The 19,420-nt window shown below is 42.0% G+C and overlaps 1 protein-coding gene across 1 annotated transcript; it reads right to left on the bottom strand.

Annotated features, from left to right (window-relative positions):
- Nucleotides 1-163: 163 nt before the first annotated feature.
- Nucleotides 164-14,843, bottom strand: elk4 (ETS transcription factor ELK4). Its single transcript, XM_070843055.1, has 6 exons — nt 14,656-14,843; nt 10,416-10,630; nt 6,956-7,732; nt 5,590-5,829; nt 1,445-1,564; nt 164-1,351 (listed from the first exon to the last, which is right to left on the bottom strand). Exons 2-6 carry the CDS (start codon nt 10,620-10,622, stop codon nt 1,253-1,255), a joined length of 1,443 nt encoding a protein of 480 aa, XP_070699156.1. The 5' UTR covers nt 10,623-10,630; nt 14,656-14,843; the 3' UTR covers nt 164-1,252.
- Between the last annotated feature and the right edge of the window lie 4,577 nt (nt 14,844-19,420).

The raw sequence follows: 19,420 nt of genomic DNA, 5'->3' as shown, positions 1-19,420 counted from the left end.
AGTCTGGCACATAACCCCCCCATAAAACTGCAAATTGGGATTTCTTACACTTTGATTTTGTACAAATTGAACACACAAGATGTAACATGTTCATTAGTGAACTTCAAAGCCGTTCTGGTCCTGTGTTTATGCCTCTAGTACACATAATTACATATTGACCACACAGACACGAGAGGGGATCTATCTTCACAACCAACTCTCAGCAAGTCATCTAATAAGTGTGTGCCTAAGATGGCTGCCTGTAGCAGCAGAAACAAACTGAGGATTTGTGTGCCGTTGCCTGCAGGGTCAATGCACAGAAAGGGTTATGGCTTCACCTTCTTTCATCCCTACCTGAAAGCTTACTGGTTGCAGGCAGGCCAGGCCACACTGGCTTCTAGGGCTGTTCTACTGTACATATGTATCAGAACAGTTACATAGGAGCACGATTCAAGCTCGCACTTGAATTACGACGACATATCACGATAAGACAGTCAAGGTAAAAGTCCTGTTGGATATGGCTCTAGTAAGCCAACGCTTCGGAGCAGCAAACAGTACACACTTGGGCAAGTGAGGCAAGGTAGAGAACTGGGTTAGAGATAAAAGAGTTGTAGGTAAACATGCACGTTTTCAGGTTAAAGCACTAACCTTCAGCAAGAGTAAAAGTTAACGACAGAGCACAAAAAGGAACAGAAACATTGTCAGCAGAGGAGGTTAGAAAACAACTGGTGTGTCTTTTTTTGGCAATAACACTGTTGCACAAGAAAAGGAGGGAATTCTATTTAAGGAAACGATTCAGATATCTGCAATCCCAACAGTCTGTGTGTCCGAGTATGAAGCAGATTGTCGCTGAGGAGGATCCAATCCAATCCACATGCACCAACTGTTGCCATGGAAATTCTTCCCTCCCTCAAATGGTTGTGACTGCAGTTCCCCAAAAGCCACACAAAAAGAATCCGTAAGTGCATAAGGAACAATGGCATCAGTTTACATGAGTACAGGATAGGATCCGCACGGTCTAAATGCTTTGAAACAAACTGAATGTGTTAACCTCATCCATCAAACCTGTACTGCCAGCATCTTTTCAAACCCTCCCTCCACACATCTGATTGTAGTGTGAATTCTGTGGCAGTATAATTTAAAGCACCGGAGTGATGAGGAATGGCAATGACTGAGCCCCCACATGGATGTCCAGGATGTGGGAGCAGGAGCTTAAGCTGGAGCGTGTCTGGCTGTGTGGGTCCAAATGCGGTGATGCTGTGGAGGATTACTCCTATGTCTTCTGAGGGTCTGGGGAAATGGGGCCAGGCGTGTTGGTCCCATCCAAACTGTGTACAGGAATCTGGAACTGAGGGGTGAGGACTGATGGAAACTGGAACAGAGCAGAATGGAGCATTTAGACAAAGGTAGAGAGATGAAATGATACTAGACGAGAGCAGAAAGGTATACGCTCTGATGCACTGACCTGGAACAGGTGGGCTCCCTGGCGTCGTGTGGCTGGGCTGAGGGGAGCGACCGGACTGAGCGTGCTCCAGAAGTGGATGTTGGACAGCAGAGGACTGGGCGTCAGCAGCAGAGTGGGAGTCTGAGTAGGGAGACAAACAGGACAGACTCAAAGTCAGTTAAGGTTACTACGGCCATACGCCAGCATGGATGGTCATAGATCATACATTAACACGGATGTATTGTAGCGGCGTACGTGTAAGAGAATAAGTCATGAGAGACTGCAGTGGAGAAAAGCCACAGACAGTCTCTCTGGAGTTCGTCCATTAGAGAGCACATACAGGTGTATTTTTCTACTGTTCTCTCACCAGTTCCTCATCATCCCTGGTCTATCATCTTTTGCACTGCGTCTATCATCACTTAGTAGCTGGTGTTACAGTCTGTGTGACCTGTCTTAGTTTGAGTGCCTCACCTCAGACAGACAGACAGGCTATCCACAGACTAAACCATATGCACCTGTACTGACCAAGAACACATCTGAGCCCTCCTATACAATGAGGGGGCAATGCTTCAAGTTCCTCGCTGTCTGAAGAGAGGGAAAGCAGAAAGAGGAACTCATAGGTTCACACATCTGACACTGGATCTCATGGTCAAACCTGACCTGACCTGCTGAGCAGAGACAATATAAAGACAACATTGTCTGAACCAGCAAATCTAATCAGCTCCTAAATTCTATGCAGTAGCACACACAGTCATGTGGTCTGTCAAGAGCAAACAGCCAGGCTTTACACATTCCTGCTGCACTGCTGCCGCCTGCTGGTCAGGGTCAATACATGCTGGGGGTTCTCTGTGCAGTGCCAGTTCTGGGTTTTTTTCACATTTATTTATCCATTTAAACACAGTCTGTGATGCATTTAGTTACTAAATCATGTCAACACATTATGGGATACTCAGAAGCAGACTATAGACACAAAATGTACGAATAAATGAAGGAAATAACTGTAAGAAAAACACCACGTAACTCCTCAGAAACATGCAGCCTATTTTCATTTGGTATTCTTCCACATCTGTCGTCTTATCTTGTGGGAGCCCAGAGGGCTTTATCTACGCTAAACCAAACCCTGAGACATCAATACAACATATGACAAGTCAGTAGCAGCTCATATGCAGTCAATGTACAGTGGGGAAAATAAGTATTTGATACACTGCCGATCTTGCAAGTTTTCCCACTTACAAAGAATGGAGAGGTCTGTACTTTTTATCGTAGGTACACTTCAACTGTGAGAGCCAGAAACTAAAAATAAAAAAAATCCAGAAAAACACATTGTATGATTTTTAAATAATTAATTTGCATTTTATTGCATGAAATAAGTATTTGATACAATAGAGAAAGAGAACTTCATATTTGGTACAGAAACCTTTGTTTACAATTACAGAGGTCAGACGTTTCCTGTAGTTCTTGACCAGGTGTGCACACACTGCAGCAGGGATTTTGGCCACAGATCTTTCAGGTTTCGGGGCTGTTGCTGGGCAACACGGAGTTTCAGCTCCCTCCAAAGATTTTCTATTGGGTTCAGGTCTGCAGACTGGCTAGGCCGCTCCAGGGCCTTGAAATGCTTCTTACGGAGCCACTCCTTAGTTGCCCTGGCTGTGTGTTTTGGGTCACTGTCATGCTGGAAGACCTAGCCACCACCCATCTTCAATGCTCTTACTGAGGGAAGGAGGTTGCTGCCCAAAATCTCTCGATACATGGCCCCATCCATCCTCCCCTCAATACGGTGCAGTCGTCCTGTCCCCTTTGCAGAAAAGCACCCCCAAAGTACGATGTTTCCACCCCCATGCTTCACGGTTGGGATGGTGTTCTTGGGGTTGTACTCATCCTTCTTCGTCCTCCAAACACGCCAAGTGGAGTTTAAACCAAAAAGCTCTATTTTGGTCTCATCTGAGCACATGACCTTCTCCCATGTCTCCTCTGGATCATCCCGATGGTCATTGGCAAACTTCAGACGGGCCTGGATGTGTGCTGGCTTGAGCAGGGGGACCTTGCGTGCGCTGCAGGATTTTAATCCATGGCGGCGTGGTGTGTTACTATTGGTAACCTTTGAGACTGTGGTCCCAGCTCTCTTCAGGTCATTGACCAGCTCCTCTCGTGTGGTTCTGGGCTGATCCCTCACCTTTCTCATGATCATTGATACCCCACGAGGTGAGATCTTACATGGAGCCCCAGACTGAGGGAGATTGACAGTCATCTTGAGTTTCTTCCATTTTCTAATAATTGCACCAACAGTTGTTGCCTTCTCACCAAGCTGCTTGCCTATTGTCTTGTAGCCCATCCCAGCCTTATGCAGGTCTACAATTTTGTCCCTGGTGTCCTCAGACAGCTCTTTGGTCTCGCCCATGTTGGAGAGGTTGGAGTCTGATTGATTGAGTGTGTGGACAGGTGTCTTTTATACAGGTAACGAGTTCAAACAGGAGCAATTAATACAGGTAATGAGTGGAGAATAGGAGGGCTTCTTAAAAACAAACTAACAGGTCTGTGAGAGCCAGAATTCTTGCTGGTTGGTAGGTGATCAAATACTTATTTTCCCCACTGTAATACACTGTAATACAGCTACAACAATTAGTCAGTTAATCAATTAGTGAGTCAACAGAAAACTAATTGGTGGCTAGTTCAGTAACTGACTAAATGTTCTTTTTTCCAAGTCTCGTGGATATTTGAGAAAATTTGCTGCTTTTCCTGATATTGTATTATAATAAACAGAATATTTTGGAGTTTTGGATTATTTCTTGGGCAAACCCAGACATGTGATGAGGTCACCCTGGGCTCCAGGACATTATGACACACAGTGCTTTCTTCAAAATGATACTGAATGAGAATCATTTATTCATGTGCAGTAGTAGAAATAACCATTAAAGATAAGTATGGAATAATGTGATAGTTCTAATTGAATACATTTAACTGTACTACTACACTTTAACTGACCACAATGTTGGGTTTATAATTATTTACTGGTGCTACAAAACAGTGTGTTGATTTTTTTTCTAATAAAAAGGCTACAGAGGGCACAGGACTGTGTGATGTGGTAAAAAATATGATCACAATATTTTTTATCAATATTGATATTTATCACAATGTATTATGTGAAAATGCTGCCAATTTAAAGGGTATCCTGATAATGGCTGAAGCCTGAAGAAAACAGAAGGTTCATTTTACAGTTTATTCAAATAAAAAAATAGTAATATACAATAATAAGATACTACTTTCATACTGGCTGTGGTCACTGGGAAGGCACCCGTTCAGGTGAAGGAGAAGATTTGTTGCGTTTGATTTGTTTCCTACCTTGGTTGGCATCAACCGACAACATATTTTGAGCATTCAAACAACTAAAACAAGTTCACTTTGATTGCAGCTTACTGTCCCTTGTTTCCACTCATTTTTTCCATCCACTTTCACACCCACTTTCTTCACTGGGAGCTCAAACGATGCTTTGCGACATGACCGTACATATGCTGTGCAATGGCAGAAATGTGTCTGCCGCTACAGATTCTTCAGCTGCGTGGCAAAGTAACAGGATTAGGGCAGATACAGAGGAAGAGGAGGAGGAGGAGGAGAGTGAAACTGTAATCGCAGAACAGGAAGAGGAGGAATCCCACTGACTGGAGTCCAGCTGCTATTTATTGGCACCTGTTAACCTTAAAATCTGTAACACTTGAAACTGTTACTCTCATTTGGATCCTTCCGTCTTAATGTAATGTTAGTTTTACTGCCTCGAGTCTCTTGTTTTAGTGCTGTCACAAGTGATGCAGTTGTTTTTGTTTGTATGGAAGAAGAAAATGATCAAATGTGATGAAGTACAGTGTGGCGACTTAAGCTTCTTCCACTTCTTAATTTAATTTACAGAACAATGACTGTAGCCTGATATATACCAATACCATCATACACAATTTTAAACATATCACCCTCCCAGAACTTCTTAGATGTCTATAAGATTTAATATTCACAAAGGACTTCCACCCCACGTCACCCTGTTTTACTGCACAGCATAGAAGTGTTTTATCATTCACTCATAAAGTACTCAACATTTGTATCTTTTTGATTTGTATTGTTTATTTGTAGAAATGTTCTGCTCAAACATGTTTTCACTTCTGAATGAGGATGAATCTTACCTGTAGCATTGCTGGTGTGAGAGAGGCAGTAGGTAGAGAGGGGCTGCAGAGGTTCATGGGGGAGATGTCAGAGGTGGTGACCAGCAGAGTTGGCGGGCTGATCTGCAGGACCTTCGGCGGCTTGCGTGTCTTTCCTGAGCTCTGAGTGCTGAGTGTGGTGCTGCTGCTCACGGAGGACGAACTGGTTTCAGTGTCCACCAAACTGGTCTCATCTCCAGACAGGCCGATGCCACTGTCCACCTGGTTGACAAGACACAAATCACCATTTCTACATGTGTTCCACAAATAGATTTTTTTGATTTCATCACTTTTGCTGTACACTTGTTTTTACTCTAGAAAATCTGGGTCAAAACAAGAGGTATGTCTGTCTATTTTTTATTTTCATAGTATCAGAAAACAAAGAGAAATCCACATTTTGCACATAGAATAATCAACCATGGGCAGTGTTATAATCCAAAGTGATGTGATGTAAAAAAGAAATTACCTACACAGTTGTGAGAGCAGAATTGAAGTGAAGCAACAAACTGGTTTTGTTTCTTTTTCTGAGTCTATAAAGTGAAATTAAGTTATGCTTGTAGATTTTAGGGTGTTGTGCGGCATGTCTACTGAATGAATGACACATACTTTAGCTATTATTCATATAACATTATAATAAAAATGAATCACGTGACTACTTCTACATGAAAGAGGTCACACAGAGCCTCATGTTCTCTGGGCCACAACTTTATTGTCTTGGTTTGAGTGGTTTTGGTTTTCAGCAAAGCAGAGACCGGCTGGTGAACATATTGGAGCAGTTAACAGCTAAAAGAGCCCAAAACAGAGCTAAAAAGGAATATTGGACTTCACTTCATCTGGTCCCCAAACCAAACTAATTAGTCCAAACTAATTGTCTGTGGTCTGTGTCTGCTGGATATCTCAAGAGGGAGGTGTTTGCTAAAACGTTCAACTGATGTTAGTTTTCTTTACAGCACGCTAACACTGCTCTCAAGTGGCCCAATGATGACTTATTGTACATTTAAAGTTTATTTACTAACTTAATGTTATATGTTTTTATCTATTAACTAAAAAAACCTAACACTCTATATACACTATATAGATGTGTGCAGATCACCCTTATTGACTGGGGTTTGACAGTGTAAGGAAACAACCACAACTTCTGGAAGATTCTGCCGCTACTTACACCAGTGCACAGAGAAATCATAAGTATGATTTAATAAATAATAAGTCACCTACTTGAAACCAGTAAGACAAACACAAATGAAATTATTTATGTAGATTATATATATACATATATATATATATATATATTATTTAAAATAAATTATTCAACTAGCATTGTGGGCAACGTGTTTGTGTGTATACTAGCCTTCTCCTGTGCCTGAGTGTCTGAAGGCTCCAGTGCCTGAGCGTCTGCAGGCTGAGAAGATCCAGACTCCATGTCGCTGTCAATCACCAGCTCCTGGGAGGAGTCGGGCACTAGGCTGGGGGACGGGCTGGGCGAGGTCAGGTCTGGTAAGCTGAACGTAGGTTCTGATGGGCGGATGTGTTCAAATGTGTAGATGGACTGGGACTGCAGGGAGGAGTGTGTGCTGATGTCTTCGGCCCCCGTGGGAGGGGCTTGCAGAGGATCTAAGGCGTTGGACATCAGGGTCTGCTCTATGGCAACCTGAGGAGGCGGTGCTGGTGCTGGCTTTGGAGGCGTGTTTCCAAACTTGATGACGGAGGGCAAAGCACTTGGCTGTTGCGGCTGAGAAAACGCCTCCTGGCTCTGGGCTGTGGTCGTGAGACCTCTCTTGTCAGCCATCTTCTCTGCTGGGTTTTCTATTTTAATGGATTTGAAGAGCTGTCGTCCATTTTGCAGTGAGTTGAGGGTAAAGGAGGTGTACAGGCCAGAGTGGATGTAGTCGTTGCGGTTTGACTGCTTGGTGTTGGAGCCCACAGCTGCTGGACTACCTCCCACCTTGCTGCGGTCACCAGACTCCCCCTCCTGCAGGATGCTGTCTCCCCTCTTCAGTTGGGGCAGGATGCCCCCAGCACCTACATCTCCACCTTCTGTGCGGGTAGCAGCATCTCCTTTCAGGATGTCAGGATAGGACACAAAGCGATACACAAACTTCTGACCGTTCACCTTCTTTATGATGTTCTGTAAGACAAAAAAAAACAGACCAAGACATGTTCAAGTACACAGTGAGAGCAGAAACAAGACTTTCTCTCTACCAAAGAGGCACTAGGAGTAAAAAATAGAAGAGTGAGACCACAGAAAAGACTTGTGCGTGGGACAGCTCTGTCCTTCCTGTCTGTACCAAACTAGCAGCCACTAATGCTGCAGCCAAGCATACCAGAGCAGCCCTGCCCAGAACGCCCACTGGGTCAGGCTGTGCTTCTGCCAAACCACAAGCAGAGTGCGAGACAGACAGCGCTCTCACTCTATTCCGCATGTCACTGAGAAGTGGACTTTAACCATTCTGAGGTGCAATTAACTTGTGTTTTGCTACTTGATGGTGCACTCTTTGGCGCAGCTGTCTGGAGAAAACAGTCCCCACTGAGCCTCCACCTGCTGCTTCAAAACATCTGCAGTTAGGCATCATGTAATTGGTTTAATTATGGCTGTCAAATATCTGATCTATTTTTAATTTTTGGAACACAGCACTGGGGAAAGGATATTAGGGTGCTCAAGCCTCAGAGGTTCCTTGCAGCTGTACATCTGTACCTATTCATTAATTAAGTGGCAACATTAATACAAGATCTTCAGTTCAAAGGGGGAGCAGGAATATTCAGTAAATGTGATGCAACATTTTATTACCCAAAAGTTTCACTGCTTAAAAGTTATTGCTCCATACAAAAAGAGGGGGAGTCAATAGAGGGTCACTGCTCCATCCAAGGGAGACGATAAGCAATAATCTGAAAGCTGTACATTCTTTGACTGCTAGAAATAACATTAAAAATGATATGAGTAATGATATCTAAACAAGGGAGAGAGACTTTTGGGGAAATGTGAAATATAGGGTGATCAAGTACAACCCATTGCTTCAACAGAGCTTAACTGTGCCACTGACAAACATGTTTAATCAGTGTTTTACTTGAAGTCAGCTTCAAAGAACCTGGAAATTCAGTAGTATCTAGAAAACCAGCCAGTATTACATCAATACCTAAAATGACCTTTTCCAAATTCTTATCGCTATGTTTTACATTTATAAGTAACAATATATTTATTGTTGACTGCTATGTAATAATGACAAACATCTAGTGAGTCACTTCTGACAGTGAAATCTGACAATATCAGTTGTCATCTAAACTGATCTTGCTGACAGCTCTCAGTCACCGCTGTAGCTGCTGATCAAACGTTAGCTAACGTTATTGTTCCACAGACTGATAAGACTGCTGCTGTTCAGTCCTGAATGATCCTCATTAAAGTGATTAAGACACTGATGTGATCTTCTAAGTATACCTGAGGGATTCTGACTACCATTTTTTATCTGCTAACATTAGCTGTTAGTCTGTAGTCGACTGTTACCTAATGACAATCTACCTGGCTCTTGTACGTATTAAAAGCCCTCTGAATAAATCCATGTCTGGGCTGGATTATGACGTGAGCAGTCAGCTAACACAATATTGTTTACCGACTGACAGGCTCATCTCTCTGTTGGTCTTTTTGAACACCAAAAAGACACAATCCTTGTTCACTTTTGAAACATCAAATTGGTACTAAGTGGGGTTTTCGCTCCCTGACCATCTTTGACTCAGTGTTTACTAAAGCCAACGGTTCATTTAGTAGTTTGGCTGGCTCATGAAATAAATGATTCACACTGAATTCACACACTGAAGTCCCTGCTGGCACTTTAACCATCTTTTTAATTGAACTACATTGTGACATTCAACTATTTCTACAAATTTAGCCCCTGGGACATTGTCTTGTCTTAACTGGATTTTTAATAGATGGCTCATCATGGTCCGGCATGCAATATTCAGTTTTCTATGTCTGAGCTCCACATTGCAAGTATCATCACGTCACCAATGACGTCTCTGCCGTGCTATGCTTTTGTTTTATGTGTTTTTCACTCACGGTGAAGAACTTCCACATCGTCAACATGTTTCAGCCTGGTTGTGACAAAAGTCAGCGACTATGCACACAAGGTGAACCCTGGTGTGGCACATGCATGTAAACTGGCAAAGAAATGGCTGTATCTGAGACTGATGGGCTGATAGGTTGAATTCTACCCTTGATTTTATGAAGGACAACGGGTCACAGGAAGGTTGTAGTTGCAGGATATTTTATGTTTCTATGGGGACATTGTGACAATGGTGTGCTGACTCACCCCGTGTGGTTTAGATTGGGGTACACCATCTTTAATTCTTATTTACGGTGAAATCAGTTGTCGCAATCAATGTTTGTTTGCTTGTTGTGCAACTGCCAGTGCAGGACCATGCAGTCAGCACTGTAACTTGCTAGTGCAACTCCACTAATTTGGAAAACACTGATTTTACTCTGCATCCAGGCCTGACGACAATCCTGCAGTCACCTGCACTACTACATCTGAGAAGATGCAACACCACGCCCACCACATCCTTTCTCAGAATTTCAGTTTGACCCGATGAAAATGTTTCACTGTTGTCACAATATCAAAAAATGCTAGCCAAATCTGTTATCATATTGGATACTTACAATCTTTTAGCCTGACAAAGTATGGCTATGGGGGCATAGTTATAGAATAGCATAGTTATTCTGGTACACCAAAAGACTTGGCTATGGACCAAAATACAGGGCAGCAACATTTCAATCACAAAGAACCCTCAGCTGAACAGGAGAGCCGAGCTGGTGTGTTTACCTTGTCGTAGTAGTATCTGAGAGCCCTGCTGAGTTTGTCATAGTTCATGTTGGGTTTGTTCTTGCGGGCTCCCCAAAGCCGGGCCACCTCCTCTGCCTGCTGTAGTTTAAACTCCCCTTCTTCATTGGTCCAGCAGATCAGCTGCTCATTACTGGGATCCAATAAGAGTTGGAGAAGGAACTGCCACAGGGTGACAGAGTTGTCCATGTCTCTCACTAAAAAAAACAATAGAAGTTAGAAAAACATCAGGCTCATTAAAAATAGACAACACGGGGTTCCTTAAAAGATCACCCTCGGGCACAGAACTTCAAGTCTTTGCTCTTCCTTCCATCATTCATATGATTCAACCAAAGAATGGATGTAAGGTCCGGCACACAGTATGTGCATGACAGCAGCCCACAGAGGCAAGACCAAATGCAGCACGAGGGCCAACTGTAGCTACACTCTGCTGGGCAGATGACAAAACAGTGTTCTGGTATATTTTACTTTATTAGTGCAAAAGCTGATCTGCATTGGAGTATTGGCAAAAGTATTGATCATAGTCATCCTCACTTCTATTTTTAAAAAGCTAAAGAAACCCCTTAAATCACAAAGTCTGTTGGATACCTAGAGTATGTGTTGCAATAGCTGTAAATGGTTATTTAACAGACGAGAAATAAGAGGCTGTTTTACTGGACCAGGTGCACCATCTGGTGCAAATGCTGTTCCCTCATGTGGTTCCCACATTCCAGGATGATAAAGCCACCACGCACCCTGCTGAATACATTTAAGAGTGGTTTCATTAACAGCTGGATGAAGCCAAACACCTTTCATGCCATTTTCCTTTCTCTTCTCTTTATGGGAGGTTCTGGAGCCCAGAACATAAAGTAGACCTTCACCTTCTCCCTCCCTTAGTGAGCTGGAGTGGACACTGAACACCAGTTGTCTCCATACAGAAACTTTCCAAGACCTGAGACTGTTCAGACAGTAAAGAGTGGCACTGTTAGGTCAGTGATACAGACATCCATCTAGATGTGACATGACAACGTTCATGTTAAAGTGGAAGTAGACAACTTTTTTGCTTTAACTCATCATTGTGGAGCAACTGTTAATTGCACAGTGTAATTGTTGTAAAATAATGACACCATCAGAGTTTAGATTGGCTCTGTATAAGCTTTGCTTTCACTATGCAGTTCTGTTGATCACCGGGTACGACCTCCCGGGACAATAAAGGTTTGATTTACGGCATGATGGAAGTGCGTGAACCACTGTGCAACTAAACCGCCATTCAGTTGACATTCTTTCTACATTATAAGTAAGTAAGGCACAACCTAGTTATGAATAAACAAGGATGTTTTACTCTGCCATTATCGAAGCACTGAGATCTGGGTTTGATCATTTTCTTGCGCAAGCCTTTCTAAAATGGGCAGTGGTGAAAGTTACTGTATGCAGTAATGATGGAGTTAGTCAGCAGACGGACTATTTTTTGATTGAGTGTATTATCATTACTACAGATCCACATAATTTCACTGAGCTTATTGCACAACTGCTCAACTCCAGCAGGTGTTCAATGTGTTAAATAAACCGAGACTATAGACCTGCCAATCATCCAGAGTGTTTACATTTTTCACAATAATTTCAAAAGGAAGTATGGCCTCAATCTGAAAGGGGCCTAATCAGAAAACACCTGATTTCATTTTATTTTATTATCTGACAACACAATTTAATCCATTACCTCTACTGACCAGTGTAGACTTCAGACTAGTACTGGTTTAGTTTCATTACAACACAGAGAAAAAAATATTGCTGATTTTATCTCTGCAAATCTTTGACACCCCAAACCTATCTGGACCTGAAATGGACCCAACACCAGCATGGGTGACTGAAGCACCCACTTGAGTCAACCTAAACATCTGCTTTTATAACAATGTTCTGTCACTTCAGCTGGGTGAAGGGTCACATAGTTAAATGTTGTCCAGAGGAAAGTGACAGCAGGTTCCTCTTTTCACCAGAGGAAGGACTTCCAGCAGATAAATACAGATGATAGACGGGAGGGCTCATGCTGTGAGTCACAATAAGAGTCCAGAAGTAGGGACAGGGTGGGTATAAATGTACATAGTGTGGGTGGATATTATAGAAACTTCCACCACTATATAACTATTATGTGTCTCATAGAGAGCTGGGACACACTTAGTGCTCCTTGTCTCGTTTCCCCTTGAGAGATGAAAGCAGAAACCTGCTTCCCATGAAGGTTCGGTGGTGTGTATGTCTGATGCACCAATAGCAAAACAGTGTTTTTTCTCCATACACTAGGGAGCATAAAAATAGTTTTCCACAAAATCTTTTTTGATGTTTCGAAACCTCCAAAAACTAATTGTTTTGGGCACTTGTTGGCAGGGGACACAAATTATGAGCACATCACTGACATATCATTGCATTTTGCAAATGTCTGGCTCTTTAGCTGCTCAATGATCCACCATGTTCCAGCCGCTAACTATGTCTGTCTGTCTGTCTGTCTGTCTGTCTGTCTGTCTGTCTGCATGTGTAGTGTACAGAGAGTTTTTCACTGAAAAAAAAGTTGCAGCCCAAAAAGTTAAAAGGGGGTGAAAATTAAGAGGAAAGCTAAAGTTATGAGCTGAAACTCACAATAGAGCTCCGTAAAGCCGAAGGGAGCTGCACAGCCTATGTAGATCTATCACAATAAGAGATCCCTGTCACATTGTCATTTGATACACTGTCATTATAGAAATATTGTTTATAACCACCGTAACCAAATACACCAATTATTAATAACACAAATAAATTACTGTTTCATTTTGTCACACACAGCAAGAATGATTAGTTTTACTCAAGCTTTTATTAGTTTCCAACTCAGTTTTAGTGTTTGTTATTATCATAACAGGGAGGTTGGGCAAAATTTAAGAAGTTTACATGTTTTTTCACACCTTGTTTTGGTTTTTAGTTGAGTTTAAGTTAACTATGATGACATAGATCAGTAATGCGATTAATAACAAAGGCTGAGCCAGAGTTCAGGCACTTTAGTTGCAGGGCTGTGTACAATAAACATCATGGTAGAATACGCTGACCCTATCCTGTGTGGTTGTTGTTAAACTGTTAAAACCCCACAGACAAAAGAGTGCTCTCTAATGTTAACTGTTTCACTAAAGCTTGACTATTACTTGTTTTGGCCTGAGCCATCAACAGTCATCTACCAGGCGCTGCCTCCCACATGGCACATGTTCTGATGAGGTGTACAGTTATTGTACACATTTGAGACTTAAAGGCCCAGCAATCCAACTTGCAGTGGTGATGTACAAGCCGTCCCTTCTGTCATCCACGATCATGATCTTACTCACTGTCACGCACATTAGATCACGCTTAGAGCCCACTGCCCATAATCCGTCCACATGCCATGCAAGTGTTGCACACACACAAGTTTCTGCAGTGACACACACAGATTTCCGGGAGGACCCACTTGCACATGCTGCTGTGTGACATTAATCCTAATAATGACTGGTATGTGTCGCTGGATTTTCATGTGATGCTTTTGTCCACTCCATGTTGCAGGATGAGTGTGACTTGTGCTCTCCCTGTCACTATCTGTCAACAAGTGTGCGTGTGTGTGTGCGTGCGTCTAAGCTTCTTATGGGGACGGCTAAATCTGCACGGACTCATCCAGACCTGCTGGGCTGGAAACACCCCCCACAAACACACACACACACACACACACACACACACACAATCTGTCCCAGACTGTCATGTTAAAACTGGCGATATCGGGGCAAAAATAGGGCAGTGTCAAAACTGCTGCCAGGGGGGGAAGATTACCGATGTACGTTATGTAACGTTTGACATTAGCAGCAAACTTTACCTACGTCGCTGTGAGATAACGGCAGCCGAAGCTCGGTCAGATCAGTCATAAAACATGGGTTACTACTGCGCTATCAACACTGGGCTGGACTGGGGTGACTGGTTTCCACTGTCCGACAGCCAGACACCCACACAGAGCCAAATGAAAGACCACTTGTAGATGGTTAACGTTAGTTTCACTACCGTCAACACAGGCTACCGGTTGTTTCCCCACAGTTCAAAGTCGCCGTGTGGAGCTCAAGAGCCGCTGTGGTGTGTAACATGTGTGTATGTGCGTGTGTGTGTAAACAACCGATGAGACAAACAAATCAAGGCACCAACGTTAGTTCGCTAACTGTAAGTTAGCTGTTGCCGCTAGCTAGCGTCACGTTAGCTTGTCTGCTAACCTCACCTCGCTCGTATAGCCCGCTGAATGTCCGAGTCGTCGAGCCGCGTCGAAATGTTCCCAAAACATTGCTGGAAAGCTTTCTATCGTGCCATAGGTCAAGAAACAAGTTTCAAACAGAGTGTCAAGGAAATACCGGAACATAAAATACATTAAACTGCCTTTGGCTCGCACTGACGATCCTTTGAACAGGGAAAAATGTTACATTCAATGTTCCTCGTACATATCACAATCAGGAACTGTCGGGCCTACTGCGAGTGCGTTAGCTCAGGAACAAAGACTGTTTTTAAGTGTTGACAGATGGTGTTTTTTAATGTGCAAATCCTGCAGCAAGTAGTCCCTATGATTTGCGATGGGGAGAAGGAGAGAACAGCGCTTTAATTGTGTATTTTAGTGTTATTAGTATTATTTTTATTATTATCATCACACTGTCTAGAAAAACAGTGACGGAACATTTAAGTCAAGATCGTCACGGGATGTCAGACTTTATGTAATTAAAGTATGACAGTTTCACTCTGCGATGTGGCTTGCACGTTCTTCTATCTGAACTGTTAAATCTCAGCACGTCCTCGGACGAGAGAGGAAAAACTACCACCTGTTTGCTCGTTTGTGCGCTCCAAATTTCCAATGCTTTCGCGAGCACGAAAATGTGTCATTAAACTCCCGCTGAGATCACTTCCTGTCCTGCTCCTCCGGCTGCCCTGTTTATTGTGTTATTGTTAGTTTACCACAGTTACATATTTATAACAGCGCCCTGTGGTCACTGTGCGCTTATAGGCCAACGTGTTGCAACAATCTGGCGTCCAGTTAGAGTAAGATAAGACATTTAAACAACCATTTCTAACATGCCTCCTTAATTAAAAACGACTAAAAACTTTTAGGATGATGAATTGATGCACTGTCAAATAATTCGATTTGGTGTCAATATAGGAGATAAGCAGAGACTTTGTGATGAAATCTTGCTGGCACTTGCTGATAATGAAATCATGAAATGAATGAAGGCAAAGAGCTGGGGAGGGGGGAGTCCACCTAATAATGCCTGAACAACATGTTCCCCCTCTGCATTTCTTTTTTCCTCACTCACTTTCCAGCCTATCCCAGCATGCATTGAGCCCCAAGAAGGGTAACCACATAAAAGGTAAATGCTTTTATCTACTGTGCTGCAAAGCATTTAATGGAACTGTGTTGTAACTCACACACTGGAGAGTGGGAGCTGCAGCAGTGAAAAGCTGCTGGCCGCTTTCCTTCCATTAAATTCTGCTAGCTTCAATCATCTACAGCAGGGGAGTCAAACTCATTTTAGTTCAGGGGCCACATAGGCTACAGCCCAATTTGATCTTTAAGTGGGCCGGACCAGTAAAATCATTGCATAATAACCTATAAATAACGACAACTCCAAATTTTTCCCTTTTAGTGCAAAAAAGTAAAGTACATTCTGAAAATGTTCTCATTTAATCAACTATCTTTTTACAAAACATTATGAACAACCTGAACTCTGTCTTCTCTGGAATTTTTATACTTTGCAAAGTCATCCCGCAGGCCGGATTGGACCCTCTGGCGGGCTGGTTTTGGCACACGGGCCGTATGTTTGACACCCCTGATCCACAGAATCAACTTTAAACTCTACTATCAGTCTTTAAGGCACCAACTAGTTTGGCACACACACTGACCTCAGTCCAATCATACATCCCAGGTCATCCAGTTTCCTGGTTCTAATAACTCTTTCATTTACTTTGGCCCAACTGTGTGGGACAAACTGAAACCTTTCTCTGATTACTTATTGTGTGTCTGTGCTTTGTGTTTGTGTGGTGGATGTCATTTCCTTACTGTCTCTGTAGTGCACATTGAGTTTACTGTATGATGAAGTGTATCATGGGTTCAGACCAAAGATCACTTGTTGTTTTCCCCTTTTCTCTTCCTAGTTCAGGATGTCATATGTCTTATGCATAGCAGTCTTTGTAAATACAACAGTAAAAGTACGATCAACGTGCTGGAATCAAACATGATGAACCTCATTGTAGTGATTTTCTATTAAGGCGCACTGCCATTTGCAAAATTAAGAGTACAGACTAGACACCCACAGTAGAAACTACAGGAACTGTAAGTATGTTTTGCCACCAAGTGGCAGCATATCACAGCACTGTCACATCATCAACCAGCCCCCAACAAATGTGAGTCTGATTTACCTTACACATTCATTAGTGTTTCATTCATTCATATTATGCCTATTTCAAAGCCTTTACACTGGTTACCTGCTAGCTTTCGTACTGATTTTTAAAATTCTTTTATTAGTTTATAAGGTGCTACCTGGACTTACACCAGATTACCTCTCAGAAATGCTTCTGGTCGAAGAACTGGGTCGGTCTTGTGAATCCTGCTGTTGGCTGTTCCACAAAGTAGAACAGAAACTGTTTTCAGGCGTTCAGCTCCGAACCACTGGAGCAGCATTCAGAGGATCTGAGAGGAGCTGAAAATATTTTGTTACACTATTCAGTCTGACTTTTATGTAGCTTTTCAAAATGTTTCTAGGTTTTTTTTATTTGTTTTATTTTGTTTTCATCAACATTTTACTGTTGATTATTATTATTATTTCCTGCTTCTTCTTCTTATTGTTATTATTGCTATTATTATATTTTATTTATCATCCTTAACTATACTAACACTATAATCTATTTATGTTGTGTAGTGTTTCATAATTACATTTTTTGTTATTTCTATTGCTTGTATTAGTTCTCTTAATATCTTAGCTACTCATCTTTTCCTGTTGTCTTACTCAGTTAACTTTGCTTTTTTAGTTTTTCTGGCATGCATTAGTCTCTAAATAAATTCCACTTGGAACAAAGTTTGATTGATTGATTTGCTGTTATCCGGTGCAAACAGAGTGAACAGCTGAACTCATCTTAACCGTGCTTTGATGACAGAGATTGATTTAAAAAAAATTAAATCCATACATTTTAGACGACACTTATTTTTTTAACCTCTTAAGACCTGAACTCTTGTTTGATATGCATTTTTTATTTCCCCTTGCTATTTGGGCTTATTGGACCCTGATAAGTATAAAACCTAAGCATCATCTTTTTACATGGTGCAGTTTTAGAGAAAAATTATGTCCACATATGTGGACAATCGGTCTTAATTTCCAGAAAACACAATAAAGTCACCTTTGTGCAAAACTCTTTATTTCCACCCTGAACATAGCAGTTTTTTTCCTGACTGCTTTTGCATGTATTTAGAACACATACAAAACATATTTTGAACATGTTTTGAAAATCACGGTGCAAAAGTCAATATGAAATATCAACAATTTTGCCCACATACATGTCCATACGGCCCCAGCTAAGCAGAATTAACTACTATGGTAATATAACCCAAAATGTGATGTCCACGCATGTGTACGCCAGGTCTTTAGAGGTTAAGTGTACTGTTTGTTTGTTGCCTTGCACAGTATAAAAGACCAAGAATAAAGAGACATCAACACCAGCCTGTAAATAACACATTTGGCAGGTGTCATGGGCACAGCTGAGACCGAGGAGCTTTTAAAATGTAAAAGCTGCCCAGAATGTCCCCACTTTATATAACATTATCTCTGAATAAAGAACCATCACCTCACTGTGAGCAATAACAAATTGGAACTGCTGCAAACACTTCTGGCTGAAATTAATGTCAGCCAATCAGAGCGCAGTATCAGTCCTAACAGGATTCTGACATTCAGCCAAAAACTATCAGGGCCATTCAGCCTTAATGTGATGCAGTCAAAGACTGATGTGTGCTTATTTATAGAGCGGTGGTGCTGGATTGACGTGCTGACTGAGTGACTCATCACAGCAGAGGGAGAAATCTACTGAATTTGGATTCCCCCCCACTAGCATCTTCTTCAGATTTACATGTGCTCATATGTAGTAGACATACTGTGCTTTTGTTGGAAGCCAGCACTTTGCTAGCTACAGTTTGTGCTACGTAGTTTATGCTGATGTGTGTCTTATGTGTAGTTCGAAGTTGCAGTTAAGCTTTTTTTTTTGTCCAGCTTAATTCTTCATACATTGCAGCCATAAGAGATAAAAGTAACTGATGCAAAAGAAAACCAATCAGTCTCAAAGCAGTTTTTAAGTCAGTATTTTGTGTCAAATTGTTGATTTCGAAGCTGTGTAATAAGCAGGATAACGTACAGCAAGCGGCGGTCATTATCCAACAGGGTGATGCAGAACTTGAATCACCCCGAAGGCTCGGTGTACATTAACCCTTACATACTATATAGTTACCATGGCTAACATGTTTGTACGCATTTTCCTATTCACACATCCAGTAGACATGGAATGACATTTACATTCATTTGGAGATCAATGTCCAATATTGACTTTCTTCTTTAGCCCTGTTTTTGGTCTCCACCAACACCTGAGAGAAATATCTGGCTCTTTAGTTGCTAAATGCCCTACCATGCTCACCAGCAAGTCGCTACCTTTGTCTGTTTTTGTTTATACTGATTTTTCATTTCACTTTTCACAGCTGCAGATGGAAACCAGGTCCACGAGAGCAGTGAGACTGGACCAAAACAGTAAAGTCCCAGTCCTTAAAGGTAAAACAATTAAAGCTTAAAGATGCTAAAAATGCTTTGTAGAGCTGAGAGGAACTACAGCCTCGGGTGATAATTTTCTTTGTTCCTCACTACAAGCAGTTTCTTTTAATCCACACATAGTCATTTGATATAAAAATGTTCATTATCGCAGCTTTAAGCTTTTCTCAGGCTGCTTTTCTGATTCCTATACGAATTCAG

Source organism: Pempheris klunzingeri, chromosome 2 (genome assembly GCF_042242105.1).
Source record: "Pempheris klunzingeri isolate RE-2024b chromosome 2, fPemKlu1.hap1, whole genome shotgun sequence".
In the NCBI taxonomy this organism is placed as follows: Eukaryota; Metazoa; Chordata; class Actinopteri; order Acropomatiformes; family Pempheridae; genus Pempheris; species Pempheris klunzingeri.
This window is presented reverse-complemented; position numbering and strand designations above follow the sequence as displayed.

Bases quoted from the DNA above. Each gene is read 5' to 3' on its own strand.
- elk4 (XM_070843055.1), bottom strand. From the start codon at position 10,622: ATGGACAACTCTGTCACCCTGTGGCAGTTCCTTCTCCAACTCTTATTG. The intron at 7,733-10,415 runs GTAAACACACCA...TTTGTCTTACAG, and splicing joins TCAGATACTACTACGACAAG to AACATCATAAAGAAGGTGAA. The intron at 5,830-6,955 runs GCTAGTATACAC...CTTGTCAACCAG, and splicing joins ACACTCAGGCACAGGAGAAG to GTGGACAGTGGCATCGGCCT.